The sequence below is a fragment of the Melanostigma gelatinosum genome (genome assembly GCF_949748355.1).
Source record: "Melanostigma gelatinosum genome assembly, chromosome: 10".
NCBI lineage: Eukaryota > Metazoa > Chordata > Actinopteri > Perciformes > Zoarcidae > Melanostigma > Melanostigma gelatinosum.
In genome coordinates, this window is record NC_136643.1 from 7388389 (window position 1) to 7413661 (window position 25273).

Here is a 25273-nt window from a genome sequence, read left to right on the forward strand (position 1 = left end):
GTCCACATACTCAAAATGAGATGCCTTGTTCCATCAGCGCATTTTTGCATTGTCAGGAATGATTAGTCGTTATTGTTAATTTACTTATCAAAGGTCTTAGATATCACCTAACATACAGGTTCCTTAGTTTCATATGTACAGTATGTACTAAGGTCTGTATATGTGTTGTTTAAAACCTTTGTTTTGTTACTTTTTTGGTGTAAATTTAAATAGATCAAGTGATACATTTTCCAGACAGTCACACAGTAGACAGTGGCCCACTTTGACACCGGAGACCGCTGTTCACTTCTTTTTTCTCTGCTTCTCCTAACCATGGCCGTGTTCTTTTTTGTCATATCGATTGGACCATTTATTAGAAAGAGATTGTTGGCATGACAAAAATCTGATCTGCAGAAAATAATTGCAACTCTCTCTCCCTCTCTCTCCCTTTATGTCCGTGTCTGTCACACACATAAACCCCGGATCGTGATCTCTGATCGCAGTATTTGATCGGAGTTGTGTAGATGAACCTTTTCATCCGCTCTCTTCACAACAAGAGTCGGGTTCTTTGTAGGAATGTAAACAAGCTATTTATTTATGTTTTAACCTTCATATGTTTTTACAGTTTTTTTTTCCTGTCTTCAAAACAACACCGTCTGTATCCTCCGTTGTATCTCTGTTTCCATCTCCCTTCTGCTCTGCGCCATAACATGCATGCATTACGTAACCAACTTGCACGTGTGACTGTGAACGAGCAAGAGATTCTCAAAGACACAAACTGATCCGTCCACTTCTACGCAAAACTCTCAGGGCGCTAGTAGGGGAGAGGGAGAGAGAGAGAGAGAGAGAGCGAGGGAGCGAGAGATGCAAGAGATCTAGAAGGACGCCGCCACAGGAGGGATGACTAGAGATGTAAATAAATGTATGCAGATTCACTGAGACACTGCAGGTTATAAAGAAAACAAGAGACAGAGAGAGGGAGAGGAGTGTTGTGGGAGAAAGGGAGAAAAACAAGGCGAGGCATTGAAAAGGAGTGGAGGCTGCAGGGAAAGAGGAGGTGGAGAATTAGGAAAAAGTCATGAAAGAAGGATGATGAGGAGGTTGAGATGTGACAGGGTAGTGAAGTATATTAATGTGACAGCTGTGTTAGAAAAATATTTCAATATTGTTTTTTCCCTTCCAGCTAAATCACATCAGGATCTTATGCTTTTGTTTTGCAAATGTGTACCATTGAAATTAATGTTTTCGAGCGAGCTGTAATTTGAAACTAATTTCCTATGAAAGCAAGAAATTGTCTCAAAACCAAGCTCCCTTCTTGTTGGTCAAAAGAGAGTCCTATTAGGGTTATGATTTCTTAAAATTGTGGAATTAAAGCTTTTATTTATCAAAATGCTTAAGATAAGGTAAGTGGATTCTTTAAACTTAGAATGGAGCCAGACTAACGGTTTCCTTCTGACTAGAGTCTTTATGCTAAGCTAAGCCTATTGGCTGCATGTTCTGACTTCATATATTGCTAAAATACATTCAATTGGTGTGTATAATCTTATCTAACGAAGCACATTTTAGTTCCCTAAATGACAAACTACCATTATCTGATCCAACGTTTTTATAAAAACCTTCCATCAGATATTATTCGATAGATATTAGGTTGATCAGTGATAAGTTGATTAGTTTATCATCGTGTTTTAACGTCCATGAGGCATCAGTCATTCTTAGCTCTTCTCTTAACCAGCACACACAGTCGAGTTAATAGTCCAAAGCGTCCTTGTCCTTTTCAACATCTAAAGCACTCTCCTGCTCATTTACAACATGGAGAAAAAATCCAGCAAGAATTCACTGTACAATATTATTCAGCACGTCATTTCTACTGTGTGTGTGTGTACTGTTTTGAGGGCCTTGGCAATGGTACCTATCACTGTGATGGCAGATGGTGTTTCAGTGTCATGTCCAACAGATGGGGAAACAGTTTGCACTGACCCAAAAAGAGACGACAACATTTAAGGTCGTAGCTGCTTTCAGTCGTCAGTGCAGTCCTGTGCTTTCGCCCTGATATGGCCTTCAAACAAGCTGTTGTAGGCTGCATGCATTGACACACACACACACACACACACTTATTGTACACAGATTAACAATGGAACAAATAAAATGTGCAAGTACTAAGCTCACATCCCCATTTTTGTATATGGAGCATCTTTCAGTTTTCTATTTCTCTTCACTCATCCACATTTCTCTGTCCCCCCCTCCCCCCTTCTCTCAACAGTGTCTCAGTGTGTGTCAGCACTGGGGTGTGGACCCCACTATGAATTTGCCATTGAGGAGTTCTGCCGGGCCAAATTCAGACTGGATATGCAAGAGCTGGACCAGAAACACTGGTGTAGCTGGGAGGATACAGTCGAGTGAGTAGACTCAACACACACACACAGAGAGAGAGAGAGAGAGAGAGAGAGAGAGAGAGAGAGAGAGAGAGAGAGAGAGAGAGAGAGATGTCCAAACACAAATGCAAACAGATTAACTTTCCACACAAATGCAAACAGCATTATGAGCTTTCCATTTTAAATTTGCACAAGGCATTGAATCAGCAGTTTCATTCTATTTGTTAGTTGTAATGCAGTAAGAGCATTAAAACGCCTCAATGCGATTGTGGCGCGTTACCCATTATTTGACACAATGGCACAATGAGCTTCACACATCTCAAATATTAGATTTATTCATTGTCTCTGATCCACTCTAAGTGAACGGAATGTAAGTTAACTCCACACTAAGATGCGTTGTTTTCAACAACAAAAGGGAGTGCGTTCGTTCCTGGCTGAGGATCTATAAAATCGTCCAACATTTTGGTCACCTTCCAACAGCTGATTAGATACTGGGTGAGAGACAACAGAGAAAAAGAGTGCATAGTCAGGGCGGGGAACAAAAGCTGTAAGCCTGTGGCATGAACAGGGATCTTTTGTGCATGTACAAATATTATCTTTGCACTTACTGTAAGAGATGTCTGGCGCCACAGGTTTTCACAGTTGCTCTCAGGATTTGAGTGCCAGTTATTGGAATCATTTGGCACAGTTAAACAATTACGTGCCGTCTCAATGGCGCTCAACTCAACTTTTGTTTTTTATACTCAAACATCTCCGCGACTTATTGAGTGGCGTAATAATCGTGTGACACAATGAATCGATAATGACATTCGTTGCCAACTATTTTAATAATCGATTCATTGTTGCAGCCATATATATATGTATATATGTATGTGTGTGTTTTATATTATACTGAATATTATTATATGATATATATATATACTGTATGTATATATTATACTGAATTTCCTGTGAGGGTGACAAAAATAAGATGTCCTGACGTGTTTATCAAAGTGTTATTTACTGCTTTTTTTCGTGTTGGAATAAATGTTAAATATTTAACTGCAAAATGTAATGCGTGCTTGATACTTTAATTGTTTGCATTAAATCCTACTGGGATGTTTGCTGAAATTGATTGGATGGCCCTACCTAGAAAATTTTCCACCAGCCGCCACTGCCCCCCACTATCAGCAACCTTGGAAGGGGAACCCAATTAAGGAAGCTTCCAATAGGCCTGACAGTTGACCTACTCTCATGTGCAGCATTGTTTCTGTTCGCATGAGAACTGTTACTTGTGAAGTCCTTTCATACGGCCTCGGGCCAGAGCCAACTATGTCATCATTCTGCCAAAACTTTGTACTGATTAATCTTCATTTCGATTGTCTATCATTACTAAATCATAGTATTGAATCTCACCTGACACACTGCACCCTTTGTGTTTCCATAATTAATGAATTAGGAGTGCCACAAGGCTGTATTTTTGTCATTCAGCGTGTGCATCTTCCATCCATGTCGAAATCCCGATATATGCAGATGACAGTCATATACGCTCAAGTGACAGATACGGTATAAGTGGCTTATTATTAAACATAATCTCTTAAAAAATACAAATTCTGATATATTACAACTTGTGTGTTATTTTCGTGATTTTGACCATCATATCTGTTGGCTTCAATGACACCAAACTAAATTGATTGCTCTGATCTCGCATGTCAACAATATCACGACAGCAAAGTCTGCCACAGCATTGCCACAATGCTGTTCATGATTTCGAAGCATTAATAAAACAGATGATCTCAATCAGCTAATATCAGCATGGCTTCAGTCTTCTGTCTGAACGAAAGTCTCAGCAAATATCTTGAGTAGAAAGTCAAAACCAATACAATTGATGGCTAAAATTTGTAACTCAAGAAGCATATGAAGAAGATGAAATATAGCTTCGTGCTTTCTAGAAGCTCATTCACAGCTGGGACATCCAAGAGTGCAACAAAGATTTCTCATTTCTAGTGTTGTAGAGTAATATCATAAGTTTGGAATATTATATTCTGCTTCTAGTGTACTTTGCAGTGTTTGTGTCTGTGTGGCCAGGGACTGCAGATCACAAGTACTGTAGCTTGCTCACCAAAATCATCTCCTCTTATTGCTTGAGATTAAAGTTTATTGTTTTTTTGTTTTTTTAAAGTGCCTGCCAAATACATTTACTTCAAAATATATTGTCACAGAATATCTGAGGAGTTTGACTTACTGACAAACCTCTGATCACTCCTGTGTGTGTGTGTGTGTTAGGACAGTTGTACACAGTAAGTGTCAACCCTGCCTGGGTCCTAATTTCTCCTTTTCTCCCTGAAATATCTCTCATTTCTTTCTTGCTGAAGCAGAAATCATGAGCAGACTATTAGATAACAGTGTACTGTAAACTGTAGGCTTAACTGAAAGATTGACACTTGAGCGTCATAGTGAAGGGCGACTCACCGAGCTGCCGTATTTGACGAGTTGGGGCGTGAGAATGCGTTGGTCTCACGGACGCTAATGTTCAGGTACTGCATGACACAGTGGCATATAGCGGAAATGTAACGTAACACTACATGTCCATCAGATCTGGCGAGGACGCTGAGGGCCACTTGATGAAAAAGCTGCCTTTTGCCACCGGGGACGCACCCTCTCGAGGAATACTTCGGTCGCTGGTTCTCTACTCTCCGTCTCAGACAGGAAACAACATTCGCAGCCTGCTCATAAACATACCTGTTATTACATCTAAACGATCCACCAAAATATAATTCAGAAAAATATTTTGAGGTGAGAGGTTATGCCCCTGGTGAATCTTGTTTTAGTTTAGAACATCGTCAATTTGACAGCTTGGTCTAATTTTCGTGAGCGAGGCACATTACCGTGGACCAGCTCATTTGCATAAAGTTCTAAACTACATGTCCATCAGATCTGGCGAGGACGCTGAGGGCCACTTGATGAAAAAGCTGCCTTTTGCCACCGGGGACGCACCCTCTCGAGGAATACTTCGGTCGCTGGTTCTCTACTCTCCGTCTCAGACAGGAAACAACATTCGCAGCCTGCTCATAAACATACCTGTCATTACATCTAAACGATCCACCAAAATATAATTCAGAAAAACATTTTGAGGTGAGAGGTTATGCCCCTGGTGAATCTTGTTTTAGTTTAGAACATCGTCAATTTGACAGCTTGGTCTAATTTTCGTGAGCGAGGCACATTACCGTGGACCAGCTCATTTGCATAAAGTTACGATTTATCAACCTTAAGCAAACACAGACTGCCGAACGCCCCCGCAAAACTCACAGCAGCACTCCATTTTTAAGTGCTTATAAATGTCTTATAATTTAATAATACATGTGATTGTGGTACTATATTAACACCTTCATATAGTCTCTAACCTTTAACCTCTGGAAATGTATGGAAATCAACGGTTTCCCTGGACGGAGGAAAAAAATGCATTCAGTAAAGCAAGACGCATTAGAAGTTATACGATCTTATATGGTTAGCTCCCCTGTGAGGAAGTAAATGGATAAAAACATGCAAAATCAGTGGAATGTTTTTTTAAGAAAAGTATCACTGCATTTAGATATTTCACTCCAGCGGTTGTGAAAGCACTCTGCTGTTGCTTACATGCAATATTCAGTCAAGGTTTCAGCTTAGACACCATGTATACAAATTCATGTTTGAGTGTTTACCGCTGGATGTTCAGTGCAATGAATCAATATAATTGATAAATTAGAGGGATAAATTAGCAATTATTGAAAAAAATGTAATAAAATAGTTCCTTATTGACACCGTATCTGACATTTATCCTTATATGCAATGTTGCAGCCGGAAAAGGGAGAAACTCCGCTAGGAGACACCATAGAGCATTTTTTATATTCCCACAACCGTCTCTGGGAACAGGACATGTTTGGGGCACAGTCAATCTGTTTACAAAGTGATCTTTAATTGAGACCAATCTAATTATTTTGATGCCAGCCCTGCTGTGAAAAACAAGCAGGGTTTGCCAATAAACCCACCGGGTGGGTGCATTCAATGGTGAGTTCAGTTGTAGGATAAGTCGAAGATGTCACGGGAGTTCACAGGTAGGACCCAAACGCAAGACCACAGGAGACAGAAGTGAATGTTAACAGGTTTTATTTAGACTGTGCGGGCAGGTGTGGAGCCCGTGGTCCGACACCCGAGCGGCAGATCGACGGTGTGAGGCCCGTGGCTCGACACCGGAGGGCTGGTGGGTTGACGGCGTGAAGTCCCGTGGCTCGATACCAGAGAGCAGCCAGATCGACGGTGTGAGTCCCGTGGCTCGACACCGGAGGCTGGCAGCTTGACGGCGAGTGTAGTCCGTTTAACACACGGCGGGTAGAGCGGCGGAGTGTAATCCGTGGACCACAAGGAGGGCAGAGCGGCGGAGTGAAATCCACAAACACAAGGAGGGCAGAGGATGCCACGGGGTTTCAGCGGGTGAAAGACGGTACGACCTGACAACCCCAGACTGCAGGACCAGAGCTTATGTAGTGACAGAAGACTCATTAGTGGGCCCTGAGTCTGGTGTGTCAGGCTGCAGGAGGTGATCGGCTGGAGTGTCCTCAGCTGTGCACAATCAAGGGTGCGGCCATGGGAGGTGTCTAGAGGCAGAGGACAAACAGAGCACATGGCACACCACAACAAACAGGGGAATGACAGAACACATGAGGAGAGGAGATCAGGGGAAACACACACCGGGTCAGACAGGGATCCTGGATCCTGACAGAAGAACGGTGTAGCAATTCGTCATTTCGGTTTGCAATGCACTCAGGTATATACAAGACACTTCGCAGATGGAGAAAAAAAAATTACGAGTCTGCTAATGCAGATGGAAGCCAGATGGAAGGACGTAGATGTCCAGCTGGAGACAGGAATAATAACATGTCACCATCTAGGTTCAATTTCAACTTTTTCCAGCACGCTGTAAGAATTGAAGCTCTCAGGGTCTCTGTTTTTGCATTCTCTACTGTTATGTTTCAAACTGCTCACTTTCTAGGTCTACCTTACACGAGGTTCACTTTGTGCATCACATGACATAATTATACAGTTTGGCCAACATGTCGAATTTGCTTCAGCACTCTTCCTGGGGGCTTCGGTCTACAATGGCGTTCTGGCTTGTAAATCGACACACAGGGCATGGAACCAAAAAAAGGACCATACATATCTTCAGTTTTGGTTTTAGGAAGTCGCTTCCCTCTTGAACTTCACTGTGAACAACAGTCTGACCACACTTATCGTTCTCCTCTAGCTTGAAGGTTACTCCGTGTCTTCAGCGAAACCATATGATTGAAAAAATGTAAAGTCTTTTAATATGTCACGATGCTTAAAAAATAAAAAATAAATAATATGCAATTTTTAAAAGAGGAAATAGCACATTCTTCCTATATAAAGTCTAATTCGAAAGCAATAAAACACACCTTGGCTCAATTCAATTTAGTCTGTAGTGAGAAAGTAGAATTAGGTCAGATTTTACAGGGTCATCCTCAACAGGTTACATGAAAAATGTCAGAAAATCTCTCAAGGAAAAGATTTTAGGAGTTTAACATGAGGGAATTTTCTTTAGGTTACAATGTAATTTGAGGTTATTTTTCACTAATTCTAATAAAAATAAAAGAAAAAGAAAGGGTCACTGTGAGGATCATACTGAAGATGAGCTCAGTGAACGTTTCAGCAAACCTATTAAGGATTTCTTTGTTAAAATTCAAATATGAGGAAATTATGATTTGTGCTAACTCCCACTTTGACTTTTTCAAAAACTGTACAGTGAAATGTCCTGGATTTTGACTTGGTCATGGTCATGCTGAAGAGGATTGCATTGAATATTTCAGCAAACGTATTTATTTAATTCATGAGAGTTTAAAAATGGGAACATTTTCAATGTGGTTTGAGCTCATTTGAGCTGAAATTTTCCAGGAACTGTCAGCAAACGGAATAAACTGAAACTATAAATATGACTGTACTCCTGAGATGATTTGATTCAATTGTGATCTGTTTGAAATATGAGGAGAAATGAATACGGAAATGTGGAGCGCCACAGCAACACTAATCTGCATTTGATGGGGAATAAAAAGTTGAAATGCCCTTCATCTCTGTCTCAAAACTTTAACATCAACAACTTGAGATAATCTGCTGCCCATGAATATGTATGGGGTCTATTAACACAGTGTGTGAATCGAGCAGAGCATTTTATGCTGTGAAAGTGAGAAAAATAAGACTTGCAATGAGCATATCTAAAATACAGGGATTAATAAGCAGAACAAAATAATTCATTTTTGGAACAATTTTTTTCTGCTAAAAAATATCTTCTTCAAGAATTTGCATATGGAGTCATTTGTGTGTGTGTGTCTGTGTTGGAGGCTACATTAGCCACGCTGAGCACAGTAATGTGCCACAATCACCCGACTAACCCAACAGACAGAACGGACAGATGAGTATATATATAGCCTACAGCAGGGATTCCCAAAGTGGGGTGAGCTGCCTCTAGGGGGTGCGCGAGAGGAAAAGTGTAATGGCGGTCTGATGGTGTAACAATATTAAATATAAAAAAAAAATGTAATTTTAATTTAAAAACTGTCAGGTGGGACATCTGAAGCTATCAGTCGTAAAAGAGGAGAGGGACAGAGAGAGAGAGAGGAATCGGAGGCGAGGGGAACGGAGAGGTGCGTTAGGGAGAGACCGGGAGAAGAAATCGAGCCAGAGTCAGAGGAAGATGAGACGGAGGAGACTGGGAAAAAAAGAGGAAATATGATGAAAAGTATCTGTGTCTGGGCTTCACTTGGATTGGCAACGCAGATTCCCCAAAGCCACAGTGCGTGGTGTGCAGTGAGGTTCTGGCTAACAGTCTGAAGCTCTTATTTACGTCGCCACCTGAACACCAAGCATGCCAGTGCAAGTCAAAAGCCCCTTACATTGTTTATATCGAAATTGGAGGAGTTACAAAACAGCCAAAAACAACTGCAGTCTCATTCATGTGTTGGGTCTATAAATGACGCACTACGGGCTTCATATCTGGTTACAGAATAGCGAGAAAGGGGCTACCGCACACAATCACTGAAGACGTGAGCTTGCCAGCTGCCAGAGAGATGGTGGAATGTATGATTGGGGAGAAAGAAGCAAAAAAGTTGGACATGATGCCGGTGTCCAACAACACTGTGTCGCGCCGCATCAATGCTTTGTCCGAAGACATCCTGGCTACATTAGTCGGTCATTAATTGTAAATTAAATGTGATAATCTGCCTCTGAGCCTGTGCGTGTGTGCTCGCATCCGTATTGCTCTTTAAAAGTGACGCCTTGTGTCACTGAAAGATATTGAAACTTTGTTGCAGTGTTTCAGGGCGTTTTCACACCTTCAGTTCGTTTGCTTTGTTGCAGTTGCTCCTTTGTTCGGTTTGTGTTCACACTGCAACATTTAACAGCGGACTAAATCTTGTAAACAAATGCCACGCGCGTGCAAACTGTTCTCTCATTGGTCCGATTCTTATGCGGCTATGAAGGCTTAAAAGGCTCTGTTTTTTTGTTTTTTTTATTAAGGGGGGGGGGGGGGGGTGCGCGAACCCGGTCGGGATGTAGAAGGGGGTGCGCGGCCTAAAAAGTTTGGGAACCGCTGGCCTACAGGGTCTTGTGCTGGTGGTTAGCAGATGGATTGACGAAAGCATACTTAATATTCAGAAAAGGAGCTATTGTATATATTGCTGCAAATGAAGTGATTCTTCAGCAGCAGCTTTTTCTCAGTACCTAGCTGAGGTGACTTTACTGGCTTGTTTCCAGCTCTAAAAAGCAGCACTGTCCAGAGCCCAGAAGCATCTTGAGGTTAAGATGTTCATAGAAATCTATTTTACAAATCTTCTTAAGCTGAAGAGGTGTTGCCCAAAAGCGTAATAACTGAAGATGAACAGATTCCTCCTACCAATCAGGAGGCTAATCCCTTATTCATACTTCTGTGGAAAAGATTCCGTGGAGTTTCCTCTAAGAGATAGTTTGCAGAGCTTGCAGAGAGCTGCCGCACACGCTCCTGGCGAGGATGAAGCTGAGGGTATGACAGAAGACTGTTTACTGCACATTAAAGCTTCCCTGTGGAGTTTTTGATCAGTAAGAAGAAGAGTGCTACCAAGTACACAAGGATGCAAACAATGTTGGAATCCAAATATGTTAGAATACAATCTTCTTTGCAGATGTTTAATGAGGAATGAAACGAGTTTGACATGTCAGCACAAAAGTTGTGGTAAATATGTCCCTTGCTTTCCTTTGGCTTACGGAATCTTGAGTTATAGACAACATCGTTTGAACAGTTTCATCTGTTATTGTGTTTGCAACTTGAACCACAAAGAAAAATAGGACGCAAGTTTGAATATTTTGTCAGACTTTTCTTGTCTTAAGAGCACTTTCCTTTGAAAAAAAAATTAATAAAATGTAATTTATTCATGTTTACAATAATAACATCATAAATCACTTGAAAGAAAGAAAAGAAAAGAAAAGCAGAACACTGCAGTTGAAACCTGTGAACACGTTTGGTGCAACGGTGCACAAAGAGGGGCAGAAAACTCCTCTTGAATTCCTCTCCTGCTTCTGGTGAAACCCAGCGGGACCAATGAGTCGTCAAAGTGCATGTTTGCAGTATTGATGCAAATGCTCAGAACAAGGAGACGGCTCAATTAGAGCAGGGAAACACATTTTGTTGTTTTCTCCAGTGTATATTAACTCGGTACCACATCAAATGGGAGGTATTCTCAAAGACGACGCAGTGTGTCAATGCCAATTTACTAAAAGCTAATAACACAGCAGGAGGAAGATCATAAAGAACTTATACAGCAACAAAGCTAGAGAGGAGGAGATTATTCCCTAGAAGCAACGAGAACAAATGCAGAGGTTTCTCCTCTCTAGCCGCAGAAGCGGAGCAGGGATGCGGAAGGAAATGTATGCCAGCCAGTTTGATGATCTTCAAAACTTTAATACAAATGAAAAACCTCCCTAACGGGGGCAAATATGCAAATCCTCGTCCTAATGCTATTAAAGATGCATTGCATAACAGCTGCGGCGGCTCGGCAATCCAGGCGATGATGGATGCTATCCAGTAATTCTAGCTGTAAAAACATACGGCAATCCCTTCCTAATCAGCGACTAATCGGCCGTTTAATCGCTGAGGTCCACGGAAGGGGGACTTTAATTAGCTTTCCACACTGCTGAGCTCACTGCATCTTTCCTGGCCTGGGCATCGTACGTAACTCAGATGTGAGCTCACTCACAAAAGGGTTTTTAAATTATTACAGACAGCTGACAAGCATGCATGACTGACTGACCAAAATACTCTCCAACAATCACATGCAAAAAAAAGAAGAAGAAGAAAAGCCTAAGAATCAGAGCTATTTTTTAACTAAGAGCCTGTGGTATGAAGGGCAAAGGGAGATAATTTGACTGTAATTAGGATTAATCAAAAGCATGATATTCACTCTATGGATTTATTGGGCAAACTATTCTGCTGTCCTCCCATCCTGCATTGGAGCGTATGCAGACGATCGTCATCCTACTTGACTTTGTGTTTGACAGTTTGAAATTCTTTCTGTGTTTCGGACGGCAGCAGGTCTTAAAGAACCGTGCTGGAGCATCTGAGTCAAGTGTCCAGGTCAATCAGGGATACTTCAGGACAGACAGAACAAACATCCACACACACACACACACACACACACACACACACACACACACACACACACACACACACACACACATAAACAGTCACATAAGCAAATGTATACCCCGGTATAAACAAACACAAAGCACTCAACACACAAATACTACACATACATGCAGTTATTCACACAAACAAACGCAAATGTGTGTATTTGGGGGGCCGGAAATCTTTCAAACTGTAAAATATGTTGTCACTTTTTTTTCTCATGTAAGAGAAAGTGTTGCACGCCCACAAATTCACATGGTCAATCTCCCCCCAGAAGAAAGGAAGAGCAGGAGGTTAGCAGAATAACAAAGCAGAGAGAAAAAGAACATTTTGTCTGAGCTCAGGAGTGACAGTTTGTCATGTTTCTTTTTTATAGATATTTCTTTGTTTTTCAAGGGAGGAATCTCTCCCTTTCTGCTCCGAGGTGATCTCGCCCAGCAGCAAGACAGAAACTTGTTCAACTGTAAATGCAAGTGATGAAGAGGGGGCTTTTCTGGCCCAAAGTTTTAAAAAAGTATGAATATGGGGTGACACGTGGTTGCATATAACAGGACGCGGGAGATGACACAAGGTCATGTTTAGAGATTTAGAACTGGAACAGGATCAGCATAGATATGTATCTTTGTGTTATGTGACAATAGTCTTTGATCTTTTTTCATTTCTGCAGGTTTTTCCTGTTTTCAGCTTCGGCTGCAGTTCTTTGATGCTTCGTGACCCATTTTTCTCAGTGAACTCTATATTATGTTATCAGATGTTCTCCTCAGTTAAAATTAACAAAAGCATAATGACAGCATCACTGTTGATCAAGACTATCTGCAGTGTTCTGTACCTTATCTGCAGTGTATGAATAGATTACTGAATTCGTCACAAACTGCACTGTACTGACATCTAGCTTCCTCAAATAATGCAACATGGTTTTAATTTGGTCTTTGAAAACTAATACTGTAGATGTTATTGTCAGGACTCAGTATTCAATGATTTGTTGTAAACACCAGACTGCATCCTCCGGTTCTAAAAAGTGAAGCTTTAACTTCCATTCTCTCTACTGACCAGCAGGGGGTGACTCCTCTGGTTGCAAAGAGAATTCCAACTAAGTCTATGAGAAGATGACCCTACTTCTCACTGGATTTATTACCTCAGTAAGCATTATAAACACGAGTTTATGGTCTCAGGTCTTCTTCAATAAAGCATGATCTTCACTTTGAACAGGTTCCCATCCCAACTCGTCACATACTGACATACTTGGCGTTCCTCTCTAACGCAGCGTCAAACTATGACTGTTTACTACAGGCGCAGTAAACATTAGGAATTCAAACAAAAACACTTGCTTAGGTCAAGGCAACAAAAAACGCTTAGTTAGGTTTAGGACAAACGTTTATTTATTTTATAATCTTGAGTGAGGAGGGCAGCTCTCCACTCCGTTATGTATTCCATATGTAGCTGGAAAAACAGATACAATAGAGGACTCAAGTTACTTTCACCAGTTTACAGGTGTTTATTTTCAACATTAGCTGTAAACTGCAGACATATTCTGTGCCTGTTATAAAGTCAGTAATCCACCAGGAATGTGACCTTGCAGGTATAAGCAAAAGTTGAGCCTTTTTTTTGCCAGAATCCCCCCCCCCCCCCTCTGTTGCCTCCCTCACTCGATCTGAACAGCACGGCATCACCCCAGAGATGTTTGCTACTCAAAGCGAGGTTTAACGCAGCTAAATATGCTCCTAAATATAATACGACTCATAGGTTGTCAGAAGGGCAATCGCAAACATAACGTCAACGCTACTCTTTAAGTGGGTTTCCCAAATGACATTTTCCTCTTTCAGGTTTTTATTACAGACAAATATGACAACTTAAAAGATGGCAGAGGAAAAGGTGAACGCATGTCATCAGTTTGTTTAAACAAAATATTATTTCAAACTGAGTGAAAGCTTTTTGATGGGAATATCCCTCCACTTTAGCTCAAGCTTTGAGGCTGGGAGGAGGTTTTGTCAGTAATGTGCGTGTATGTGTAAGTGAATATTGTTATTTTGACAACAGCAAACTACATCCAGATCTGCACCAAAAACTCTCTTGTTCCTTGGCCACATCCTAACTTTCCAACGAAAACATAACTTCCTTGTTACTTGTTGCATGCTAGATAAAAATCATTACTTGTGTCATGTATTTTGCAATAACAAATTAATAAGAACCCCCCCCCCCCCCCCCCCCCCCCCCGTCCAATCTAGCTTCATGCCCGTCCACCTCACACACCTGGCTCTGTGTCCGTCGGTGGAAATAACGGAACTGTGCTGACTCATTTCTCAAGTCACTGGAGCAGCTTTGCTCTCTGTTGCTTTTATTTATTCATTATCCAGGTTTTATTTATTCACACTGCGCTCTGCAGACAACAGATCAAACTACCCCTACCTGATTCATCTTCTTTCTATGGAATACTTTCAGAAACAATTAAATTAATTAGGCTGCCTGTCTCTCACTCGGCACACATCATGCAGGTCTGCATCTATTTGTACTTACTACTTACTACTTTTATGTCGTGTGACTAAAGACTCACATATCTTGCACCTCATCATACGTCAGTTGCTGTGAGCATCTAATAATGACGCTGGCGTTAGAATTAGTCTGTGCATCGTTATCAGACGCCGAGGGGGGGGGGGGCTGGCCAATTTTGACGAGATGGAAATGAGAACGGTTCGCCGAATAATTATTCAGTTTCTTGTAAACCCCTTGTGTATGTGTAGTCCTGTCCATGTATCAGGCTTTAGGAAGGAGTGAATCAAAGTTGCAGAAGACTTGACAAAGGATGCAATGTCACAATCAGAATCCAGGCCCCCCACGAGGACTGTCATCTTGCAACTGTGATTTGAGTGTTGTCTCGCAGAAATGTCATCTCTGTTGAGGCCTTTGGCGCAAGAGTAAACATAGCTTATCTCCAATAAACCAAACTAAATATGGCCACTCTCGCCCTCTTCGTTTTGTTGCAGTGAACTTCATGAGTTCTTCATTTCCTCTCTGATCCACCTCCCTGCTTTTGACTTTCGAGAATGCTCTAACCTTGAAACAGAAATGTACTGCGGAAGACCAGCCGATGATTATCAGGAGATCTAAAGTGATTTTAAATTGGAGCCAGCGCATGACACTCTGTTACTCTTTACTATTGCAAACCCTTGTGTCTTTGTCTAAATAAGATGAGCCATTCTATGTAAACCTTCTCTTCTTCGTCCCGAGGTTTAAACTGAGATGGCAAATCCGTTCAGGAAGAGAAAAGTCAGGCAATGCAGCTTGTGCTCATATGAGCAGACTAGGTTGAGAAAGATCTCAACAGTGCTAACATAAGTATTCAGTATCATCAGCATCCAGTGTGCAACTGGATGAACTGGATTTTCCTTCAACTAAATGTCTGTCAAGCTCTAGTTTCAAGTCTTCTTCAATACATCATGATGTTCATTCCATAAATGATGGTCCATTTAGATGAAGCATTAATTAATGAATTCAATTTTTTTACTTTTAAATTGGAGCATTTATTTCAATTGATTTCTGCAAATGCACATCTGGAATGTTATTGCACCAGCAGCCAGCAGTAATCTTTTTACCACACTGACGTTGGTGCTGTTTATTATGGAAGTGTGACTAAAGACTCACATATCCCAAAAAAAAGAAAAAAGAAAGATATGTAGTCGAAATTATGAGATATAAAGTCGAAATTATGAGATGTAAAAGTAAAAAGTAATTTTCCAAAGTGCTCCCTACTAAACGCACAGTGTGCTCACCCTTTGCTCTTATTGCTGACTGTGTTATACCTTGTTGAATTGTATCAAACCAGTACGTTGATTGTGGCGTAGTGGTAGTGCATCTGCCCACCAACCTTTTTTTTCACACAATATGAGTTTTAATCCCGTAAATATAATTCATTAATTTATATATATATATATATATATATTAGGGGTGTAACGGTTCACAAAATTCACGGTTCGGTACGATATAGTGGAGCCACGGTTCGGTACGTTTCGGTACAGTAGAAAACTATAAATGCCAGAGAAATGTAGTTGATTTTAAAATATATTTATTCATTAAAACTAACATCATAAAGTTATTCTTTGACTTTGAACAATGATGGAACTATACCTGAGTGACCCATCTTCTGGGGTGTCTTCTTAGCAACACATAAGCATAAAAAAACAAAAACTGCTCCTTAATGTTATGTAGTATTGTTACTTACATCTTGCTTACATCTTGTATTGTTACTTACATCTTGCAAAAGATATTTTTAATCTCAATGGGACTACCTGGTTAAATAAAGGTTTAAAAAACAACAACCGTGAGCCTCGTACCGAACAGTTCAATACGAATACGCGTATTGTTACACCCCTAATATATATATATATATATTTAATTTTTTTCTTCTTCTTCTTTTAACTGTGCTACAGAGTTCTTCTATGTGACACATGTTTGCACAAAACAGGCTCCAAAGCCGATTATGTGTTTTTTATCAACTTTATTATTTTATTCCTGTTTCAACACATAAACAACAAGCGATGTTTCAAACTCGAGTGGACTTGTTTCTTCAAAAGACTCTTCGACATGGAATCCGGTCTGTTTTGACCAAAGACTGTAAATGAGAAGGTTTGACACTGTACTGCAAAATTAAACAATGTGGCATTCACGAGGACAGCTACGTGTTCTCTTTCCATTTTCAACAGCTGTCGTAACTACGACAACAACAGACATTTATTTTGAAATGGTGTGTGTGTGTGTGTGTGTGTGTGGGGGGGGGGGGGTCCTCTAAAAGTCTCTAAGACCTGAATGACTATATGAGAGAGAGACACAGACAGGGAGAGAGAGAGAGAGCGAGAGCGAGAAGAAAGCATTAGTGAGAGAGAGAGAGAGAGAGAGAGAGAGAGAGAGAGAGAGAGAGAGAGAGAGAGAGAAGAAAGAACTAGAAAATGCATTTCCTGCTGAAAATGCGTTGGAATGCTGAAAGCTGAAATTAATTTTTTAAAAATTGCTGAAAATGAAGAAATGGGAGACTATCTGTCTGAAAAATGTTGAAGCCCGAAAGCATTTAAACTGCACTGCTGAAAAACCTTCTTGTTGAAATGTCTAACGATGGTGTCTGTAGCTGAAAGAATGAGGAAGAAGAAGGCTTTGAAAGTTGAAGTATAACAGGATTTGAAGATTTTCTCCATATAGATCCCATTCAAAAGAAAATTGCAAAAAGCTTAATTCAAAAAGTTTAAAGATTACAAATATGAAAAGTCAAAGCACCCCTCTCCTGAAAGAGCTGAACATTTTTGATATTTGAACAATTTCTGTAGCTTAAACAAATTTCAGAAGTCGTGATATTTGTAGTAATAGTAGTAGAAGTTGTAGTTGAAATAGAAGTATTATTAGTAGTAGAAGTATTAGTAGCATTAGAATAAGTAGTAGTAGCAGTAGTGATATTTGTAATTGTAGTAGTAGAAGTCGTAGTTGTAGTAGAAGTATCATTAGTCGTAGAAGTATTAGTATTTAGAAGAAGTAGTAGCCGCGTATCAGTAGTAGTAGTAATAGCTGTAGTAGTGGTCGTGGTATTTAATATAACAGCAGTAGTAGTAGTAGTAGTAGTAGTAGTAAAAGTAATGGCAGTATTTGAAGTAGCAGTAGTAGTAGTACTAGTAGCAGTCGTACTAATAGCTGTAGTAGTATTAGTATTGGTAGTAGCATGAATATCAGTAGTAGCAGTTGTCGTATAAGTAATAGTAGCAGTGGTAGTAATAGCAGTAGTGGTAGTAATAATATTGATGGTAGCAGTAATAGCACTAGTAATAGTAGCAACAGCAAAAGTTGTAGTAGAAGTAGTAGCAGCAGTAGTAGTAGTAATACTAGAAATATTAGCAGCAGTAGTAGTTGTCGCAGTATTAGTAAGAGCATTCATTATTTCAACAAAAAAGCCTAATTTTGAGCTTAATGTTTACATACAGTTAATCCATGGGGCTTTTATTTTGAAAGGGTGGGGCTGGGTGGGGGAGGGAGGGGGAGAGGAGACATAATCATCATGTTTGACACACATAAACAGAGGTTATTAAATGACAGGCTTCATCACAAGCAGTTCAGTTAGAATTCACTCTCTGGGGCTTTTATTTTGAAATGGGGTGTGGGGTGTGGGGGAGAAGGGGAGAGGAGACAGAATCATAATGTTAGATAAACATAAACCGGTTATTAAATGACAGGCTCATCACAAGCATTTCAGTTAGGATTCATTCTGTGGGGCTTTCATTTTAAAATGGCGTGTGTGTGGGGGGGAGGTGGAGGAGGGGGGAAAGACCTCTAAAGATCCCTAAGACCTGAATGATTTTATGAGAGAGACACAGAGAGATAGAGGGAGAGGAGTGTATGTGCGTGTGTGTCTCTGAGTCTGTGTGTTTATCAACATCACTAATTGGCTCAATCGCGAACACCTGTGTGCCTGAAGCCATTTGAAAATATTCTCCATAGAGATCCCATTGAAAATAAAAAGCTTAATAATTCAAAAAGTTTAAAGGTTAGAAATATGAAAAGGCATAGCACCCCTCTGGTGAAAGAGCTGAACATTTTGATAGTTGAATGGTTTCTGTAGCTTAAAAAATGAAGGAGAATAAGAGGTGGGACGGAAGAAATAGAAGAAGTTGAATAAAGATTCGAAGAACAATAGTTGGAATGCTTAACAGCATTCCAACAATAAAGAAACAGGATAACAATAGTTGGAATGCTTAACAACATTCCAACAATAAAGAAATAAGATGGGAATTCAATTTTACACACTCTTCCTGACTCCCTTACTTTTTGCGACTGTGTCTTACCCCTGTCTTTCTTTCTCATTAACTGGAAGAAAATGTATAAATACGTCATGGGAAATACATACATAATACATACAGGCATGTTATTCCGGCCTGGAAAATACTCCCACACACACTTGCCCTGTGGCTTCACAGAGAGATAATGTTGGTTCATGTCACTCTGGGTGAAAAGTTAGAAAGACATTAGCACACATCTAGTGACTGTTTCAGTCACAGCACAAAGGCCAAGTTCAACCCAGTCACCAGAAAAAAAATGTTGGCATTGTTTATTTCTGAAAACTACGGGATACGTTGAATGTTGATGTTTCTAAACCAAAAATATGTTTCATGTATACGATTCATATCAGCCTTGTGTCAGCTTGCAGAAACACACAATGACACTTGGGTTAATGTTGTGAAATGATAGGTTAGCTTGGACAACTAAACTACTTGGTTAAGGTTAGAAAACAACATCATGGTTTGTGTTTAAATTAGTGCTGGGCAATGATTAAAATATTTAATGGATGTTGTCTGACGTTAATGTTTCCGCTAACTTTCAAAGTCCTTCGTTCGCTCCCGATTTGTGCCATTTAAATGCGTTTACCGTGAATTTCAGCATATAGGTGCACAAAAATGTAAGTGTCTGCTGAGTTGACCACAGAGATCTGAGTGTCTGCTGACTTTACCGCAGCGATGTCCAGTAGTCTCCAGGGAGAGCAACAGCTGGTGCAGATTCTCTCTTTATTTCTGCCCCCCCCCTCGACCAGAAGCGGAAGTCGCCTTTTCTCTACGGCAACAAGTCCTGTGTTTGTTCATGCCACATAACGCTCAATAACGTTCGCTCGATATAGTACCTCACTTGCTCTGCGCGTCACTCATTGGAATTCAAAAGCGTTGACGTTCAACGTAACCCTGGTTGGCAGAAACATACAATGTCAAAAAAGTTCCGTGGCGACTGGGTTGCCAATTGAAGATAGAGCTGAATGGTATGTGACATTTCTTAAAAAATTACCATTAGTTTAACCTTGTATTACTGCCATGACTTTCTGAAAAATGAAATGTCTACTGAGAGAAATTACATATAATTTGCATTCAGCACACACAAACACTCTCTCTCTTGCAGAAACTGCACACCATCAGGTTTAATCTAACCTTAGCTGGGGTGAACTAGTAACCGACTATATCCACCGCCCCTGCCCTGACTCTGGTGCGACTTATTTCATTCGCTGACTCATAAACACCCCTGGAAACCTGGGTGCTCACTGGACTGGCAGCGGGACCAGAATGATTTTTTTCTCCTCTGCGACTGATTTGTAAAAACGTCAAGGAAAAAGCAGAGGGAGGAAGTACACACTCACACAAAGTGAAGTTGCTACACGGAGCAACCAGAATGCTCTGCACCGCTGGTCTCATGCCAACAAGCCCTGAGCTGTTTATATCTACAAAACTTCCATGAAGAAAGAGTCCATGTTGGGATGAATCATCAAAAACTGTTAGATTAGGAAACAAAAACATTACATCTGAGCTGTGCAGATCAGAGAGGACGAGCAAAGCAGATATTCTACACTAGGGACAACGTTTGGATATTAAATATGTTTCATTGCATTATATACCACACTAATTGATACTTTTAAGTTAACACTGGGTCAGTTTACTACATGTAATGTGAAAGGGGCCACTTGCAGGTTAGAGAATTAGAATTAGAATTATCACCGGTCTCTGCAGTTCCCCTCAAGTTTATAGTGCATTTTAGAATATTTCTGGTTTTATGGTCTGCAACTTTACTGATTCATTCTCACTGCATTTTCCTCTGAGTCTGCTAGATGTGTAGATGCTGCCTGAACCTTATAGGCCCATATGTGTTATGACCTTCAGTTGTGCATTCACAGTATCCTCTGTGTGCTCCCTGTGTCATAATCATGGGTCATTAACTCAATTATGATTGGGATCACCTCACCATGGAGAAGCAACACACACACTAGGTATAAACAATAGACTATGAGTACGACCCCTCCCTCTGTTTTTTTCCATAATAGTCTCTAACAGTGAAGGACAAGTGTTTTGCATCTGAGCCACCTGGACAATCTGGTAATGTGTTTGTCCTGTCTTCCATCCACCCCAAGGAGATGTAATTATGTTACTATACGTAACTATAAAATATTTTTACAAAGCAATAAATTCTCATATTGTTGTACAAGGTGAAACCTGTAAATCTCTTCACTGTCATTTTTAATTAGAAAGGAAACAGGCTTATGCATTGCATTGATCACTATGCATTTTAAAGATCATCCAATAGGGCTTGAAAGGCTTTTTATACAATCAAGGGTAGTAGACTAGATTTTGTCAACACATACAGTAAAAGACCATGTCGCAACAGATAAAATGAAAGAGTTTTTTTACAGTGAATCTTGTTGTTGACCGTTCACTAAACCCCTCCCCCAAATAGCTTAGCAACCCTAACTAAGCATGGCAAGCCGTGTAAAGCATTGACTTTCTCCACATGCCAAAGCGGTAAAAACAGCCCTGTAGCTAGAGAGCTACTCAACACTTAAAGACTTTGGAGGGTTTATGTCTTTGTTTAGCCTCTCCGAAACAAAAAAGAATGAGAAAAAGTATAAGGAATGGACTAAATGTTTATTTGCTCTGACGTTGTCTCGGAAACTAGCTTACTCTCTAGAGTAGTAAACTACAGTAGCATTTCCTCCAAGCCCAAGAATTAGCAAACCATTAGCTTTAGGATCTTTATTGGATTTGCTTTGGACCAACATTGACTTTAACCAAGATAGTCTTACCTTTTTTCAAACACATTGGTCATACTAAAAGCATTCTCTTCTGTAACGTTAAATGTAAAAATATTTTCCCTGTGAAAATATGAACAAGTCTGTAAGCTAAGCAGAACAAAATAACTGTCAGATTTGATATGTTTCTAGCATTAAAAAGTCAGCCAGAGGCATCATTCTCTCATGGAGGCGTTAGCTTCATTGGTTAGATAGCCATAGGTGATCAAATCTGCCAGTGACAGCTGGCAAAATCCGCAGTCACTGGCAATACATTAGAAGCTGAAATTAAGGACCCATTGTTTCAGGAATTACCAAAGGTTTCAAGTGGCACCTGCACATTTGCCGTGTGAGAACAAAGAGTTGGGCGGGCATGACAACAGTAACAAAGGGGAAGTGTTTTCACCATGTTTTTCTTCCTCTTGTGTCACCAACATACAGACTCTATGGCGAGCTGACAAACTGCACGTTCCTGGTGGCATGGAAGATGGACTGCTTCTGGCCCAACAGGCTGGTGGATGAATTCTTCATCCGAGTCCACCAGCACTACTTCCACGACTGCTCGCTGTCTGGACGGCTTCTGAAGGACCCACCCAATCGCATCCTGGGTCCCTTCATTGTGGTTCCCATCCTGGTCACTCTCCTCATGACGGCCCTGGTGGTGTGGAGGAGCAAACGCAGCGAGGGGATGGTGTAGTGCAGTGATTTTCAACCGGTGTGCCGCGGCACACTAGTGTGCCGCGAGAGATCGTCAGGTGTGCCGTGGGAAATTTTCTAATATCACCTAATTAACCATTGTCGGGTGTCTGTGCTGTAATAAAGTGTCGCAGATAATGTAATACTCTTCTATGGCAGTGGGTGGCAGCAGAGGGATTTAAATACCTGTAAAGACAATATAGTTAGTGCTGCGCGACACGTGACAGTGACAGTTTGGGATCAAAGCAAGACGAGCAAGTGACAGTGATGAAAAACAAAAAAAAAAAGGTGACAGTGATGGAGAAGTTTTTGAGAAGGGAAAATGCAAATGCCGAACAGGGCCCTGGACAAAATTCTGACCCAGATGAAGGCCCAAGTATGAGTGGTCGACAAAAGAAAAAAGACAAGACGGTGAGCTCGAGGCAATACAGCGAAAGCTATCTTTCATTTGGATTTACGTTCACCGGGGATGCAACGGCACCGAGTCCGCTGTGCTTGGTGTGTGGTGAGAAGCTATCCAATAGCGCCATGGTGCCAAGCAAGCTTAAACGCCATCTCCAAACGAAACACCCTTCCGTTCAAAACAAGTCGATGGACTATTTTGTACGCTTACGTACAAACAATGAGAAACAGGCAACTGTTTTGAGAAAAACCACAAAGGTAAACGAGAGAGCCCTCAAAGCTAGCTACCTTGTTGCTGAACTCGTAGCTAAAACAAAAAAGTCCCACACCGTGGCAGAAACATTAATACTGCCAGCTTGTAAAGCCATTGTGAATGAGATGCTCGGCCCTGACGCGGCCAAAGAGATCGCTAAAGTGCCTCTCTCAGATAACACAATTGCCAGACGTATTGATGACATGTCTGCGGACATAGAAACTGTTGTTTTGGAAAAGATGCGCATCAGTAAGAAATTTGCCTTGCAACTTGATGAGTCGACGGATATTAGTGGACATTGTCAGCTCTTGGCCAACGTGCGTTTTGTGGATGGAGAAGCCATTAGAGAAAACTTCCTATTTTGCAAGGCACTGCCAGAAAAATCAACAGGAGATGAAATATTTCGGGTCACGTCGGAATATCTTGACAAAAGTGGGCTTACGTGGGAAAACTGCACAGGTGTCTGCACTGATGGAGCCGCAGCCATGGTCGGGCGCATCAAAGGCTTCGTAAGTAGGGTCAAAGAAAGAAACCCAGCTGTTACTGTTACGCACTGTTTTTTGCACCGTGAGGCCCTCGTTGCAAAGACCTTACCAGCAGATCTAGGTCCTGTGTTGGATGATGTTGTGCGCTTAGTGAACTTTGTGAAGACGCGACCTTTGAAATCTCGCTTATTTGCGTCTCTGTGTGAGGAAATGGGAGCGGAACATAAAGTGTTATTGCTCCACACGGTGGCTGTCGCGCGGCAAAGTGCTGGCCCGTGTGTATGAGCTCCGAGAGGACCTTAAGTGTTTCTGACAGACGAGAGGCCCGATTTCTCAAAGCTGCTTGCAAGTGATCAGTGGTGTGCAAAGCTGGCATACCTGGCTGATATATTTCATCATCTGAATGAACTGAACACACGGATGCAAGGCCGAAATGAAAACCTGCTTACAAGCACTGACAAAATGAACGGATTCCGTTTAAAGGTGCAGCTCTGGCAACAACATGTGCAGCGTGGCAACCTTGAGATGTTCCCACTCACCGAGAAACTGCAGGATGGCAACACTGCTGCAATGTGCGAGGTGATTGGCAAACATTTGAAAACTCTGGAGGAGAAGTTGTCATTTTATTTCTCTTCAGCCTTCACAGAATGCCTTGACTGGGTTAGGGACCCATACAGCTCAGCATCCGTTGCTGGAAAGGACATGACTTTAAAGGAGCAAGAGGAACTCATTGAACTGAAACAAGATCGTGGTTTAAAGCTAAACTTGAGCTTCTCAAGCTTGACAGCGATAAAAACTAAAAACAGAGAGAGACTGAGAGCTGTTGAGGAAGAGCTTCGTGTGTGTCTTTCTACCATTCCTGCCAGGATATCCATGTTGTGTTCATCAAAACAGGCCCAGGTTTCACACTAAGTGAGTACAAATACATTTAGAAACTATATTATTAACTATATGTATTATATGTACTGTGTTAGTGTCTTTTTGTGTCATTTTGGTTGGTGGTGTGCCCCAGGATTTTGTAAATGTAAAAAGTGTGCCGCGGCTCAAAAAAGGTTGAAAATCACTGGTGTAGTGAAAGGGAGCGGGTGGTCACAAATTTCAAGTAGAGGTACTTTTTGTCCCTATGGTTGCATCATATTCACCCTCAGCGACCAAAGGATCTGTCTTTCTGAGTGTTAGTGTTCGAGGAAAGGGGTATATTTGGACTAGAATCACTTTAATATGGACCTGGAAGAGGAGCTGTACAAGATACACGTTAAAACCAGATCCTACTTCAGTGATGCCTGAATGCACTGACACCAATACGAAGGCTTTACAACTCCCATCTGTTGTAACCCCAATACTCTGACATGGATTAAAATTTCTTGGTTTACAGAGAGCTGAACTGCGCATCTGAATCTGATGTTGATCAGGAGAGTGACTGGTGGGAAAATATTGATAATACAAAATATATAAATTATACACAGCTGCTTCAAAGAATGTTGGATGTGGTGAAAATTCTTCAACTCATACAGGAATTTAACACAATTTGTGGAGTCCATGAAAAGAACGGACCTTCTACAGAAACACAGGAATAAAACGAAGCGCTGAACTTTCCCAGGAGGCCTTCTTTACATTATTGGTAAGCTATAAAAGGAAACTCCCGACATCTGTTGGGGAACCCAGGTATATCAGATTTGATGTGTATGTACATATACTGTAAATATACACAATATGAGATGTATCTGTCAGGATGACACAATCAAGATTAAAAAAAAAACAGAAAAACTAAATTAATTTCTCTCAGATGCAAACATGTCCATGTTATGCAAAGAAACACATTTTCACAGGTGTGTA

At 40.9% G+C, this 25273-nt stretch overlaps 1 protein-coding gene across 1 annotated transcript in view; it reads left to right on the top strand.

Annotated features, from left to right (window-relative positions):
- ramp1 (receptor activity modifying protein 1) overlaps positions 1–22488 on the top strand; it is a 73908-nt gene extending 51420 nt beyond the window's left edge. The window contains exons 2-3 of the mRNA XM_079277501.1: positions 2240–2375; positions 22043–22488. Of these exons, the coding sequence (XP_079133627.1) occupies positions 2240–2375; positions 22043–22298 (392 nt within the window). The 3' untranslated portion in view covers positions 22299–22488. The remainder of the gene's footprint in view (positions 1–2239; positions 2376–22042) is intronic.
- The last annotated feature ends 2785 nt before the right edge of the window (positions 22489–25273 follow it).